The 2320-nt window shown below is 28.7% G+C and overlaps 1 protein-coding gene across 1 annotated transcript; it reads right to left on the bottom strand.

Moving 5' to 3' along the window:
• Positions 1 to 133: 133 nt before the first annotated feature.
• Positions 134 to 1160, bottom strand: LOC103310687 (the record flags this gene model as incomplete). The annotated part of the gene is made up of 3 exons (XM_008189795.2): positions 682 to 1160; positions 404 to 586; positions 134 to 342 (listed from the first exon to the last, which is right to left on the bottom strand). Coding segments are annotated over exons 1-3 (871 nt in total), but the record flags the coding sequence as incomplete, so codon positions are not given.
• Between the last annotated feature and the right edge of the window lie 1160 nt (positions 1161 to 2320).

The raw sequence follows: 2320 nt of genomic DNA on the forward strand, positions 1-2320 counted from the left end.
ACTGTTGTCAATAAGTCCAAATCACGAGATTGGAGTATTTTACTTAAAGGCTCCATGACTTCGAAGATATGTTAAAATATAAACGCAGTTAGTATGAAACGTGATGACTGAAAATAATACTGTAACCCTTTACAATCACTACCAGTTTTAAAATCAGCTGAGCCTTCAACATTTTTTACTTGCTCAAGCATATCTAAAATTGCTTCTAATGTTTCAAGAACTGTAGATAGAGCAAATGAGTTGGACATCCATCTAGTAGTTCCGACTCTTTTGATTGCCTTTAATTGTTTCTTTAGATACAATTCAATTTGATTATTTCTGTAAATATCTGATCTCTTTTTACTACCCACAATAAAAGAATATAGTTTTTCCATGTTACCAAATAAATCAACTGCTTCTTTACAGCAGCCAACGGCAGATAACACTATTAAATTGAATCTGTGTGCATGACACCAAACATAGAGCTTTTGGGTATTCTTTGATAATATGTGCTTGAAGTCCACTATATGATCCTCTCATATTCGCTGCACCATCATATGACTGCCCAATTAAATGTCGACTCCAATCTAATCCATTTTTTCCATAACTGATTTAAAAAGTTCAAAAAGTGATTGACCTGTAGTATTTGATGATTCAGATAATGCAATTAGCCTTTCACATATTTTGGAATTGAATAAATACCTGACCACAAATGAAAGTTGTTCCTTGTGTGAAATGTCAAATGTGGAATCAGTACTAATACTAAAATAACGAGCTGACAATATTTGTGATCTAATAGTCGTTAAAATATATTCTGAAATAGACTCTATTAACAAATTTTGTCGGTCCCACGATATAAAAGAATTTTCTTTTTTGCCTTTACTTTTGAGTTGGTGCAATGACAATATAGGAGAATGTTTACTCAGTAAGACAACCATATCTTTAAAATGTCCTTTAGTGTTATTTTTCCAATTTTCATTGTGACCTCTGAAAGAATGATTGTGTTGTGCCAAAAATATTGTTATTTCAATTAGCTGTTTTACCAATTCCCTGTTAAAGGATACTTGTTTATTATGTTCTTCTACTAATAACGGTAAGAGTGGTAAAGAACATGATTTTAGCTTAACTTTTAACGATGCCATTATATGAGCAGAAGTTGTTTCATGTTTCATAAAAGCCATATTATGACCATTTTTCCAGTGACTGAAACCATATTTCACCCAGGCATCATTTGAATTATTTCCATAAATTATGCAATACAAACAGAACACTTTGTTTAATTTTGGAGAATATGTAAGCCAATTACGTTGTTCAAATGTGCTATCTAATAATTTTCTTGAATACCAAGATGAATGAAAACTTCTTTTGGATACTCATTATTAGGGAATTTATGTTCCTTTGATTGACAAGGTCCCCATTCTAAAATCATATTTCTCAACTCAGGAGTTAATTGTTTGATGTGTTTAAAATTTGCAGGGTTATTTTTCCATATAGAATTTTCAGTTAATAATTGGTGTTAATTTTCTTTGCTTGAAAAACTATCAGCCTAAAAAAATATATTAACATAAAAACAGGCATAATTGCATAAAATAAACATTCAACATGTGTGTAGATAAATTATCTAGAGCAAAATCTAACAAAAGTTTTGGACATTTTTAATATTTTCCATAAAGTTTAGATTATAAAACATTTTTATAAATTTAATTAATTTAATTAAACTTTTCTAATGTACCGATTCTAATGTAGACGATATTCTGATAGATGTAACATCCATATCATCATTTTCTGATGGTAAAACTTCTTGTTCAACTGGCGAAATGTTTGGATTGGATTCCTAAAATTAAATTACCATAAGTTAACATTTTCATAGATATTTAAAAATATTAAAATTGTTGATAACTGTAACTAATCAAATTAAATATTTCTATTATACCGATTCAAATTCAAATGGAGAAGATATTCCGTCAGGTGTAACTTCCAAATCATTATTTTCTGATGGTAAAACTTTTTGTTTAACTGGCAAAATGTCTTGATTGAATTCCTAAAATTAAATTACCATAAGTTAATATTTTCATAGACATTTAAAAATATTAAAATTGTTGATAACTGTAACTAATTTAATTAAATATTTCTATTATACCGATTCAAATTGAGAAGACATTCCGACAGGTGTAACTTCCATATCATAATTTTCTGATGGTAAAACTTCTCGTTCAACTGGCAAAATGTCTTGATTGGATTCCTAAAAATTATTACTTATTAGTTATTACAATAGTTACATTTTTAAATTATAAGATTAAATGTGCAAACCGTATCTAAAGCTGAGTATTGAGGACATTGA

This window comes from Acyrthosiphon pisum, unplaced genomic scaffold (genome assembly GCF_005508785.2).
Source record: "Acyrthosiphon pisum isolate AL4f unplaced genomic scaffold, pea_aphid_22Mar2018_4r6ur Scaffold_21249;HRSCAF=23420, whole genome shotgun sequence".
NCBI lineage: Eukaryota > Metazoa > Arthropoda > Insecta > Hemiptera > Aphididae > Acyrthosiphon > Acyrthosiphon pisum.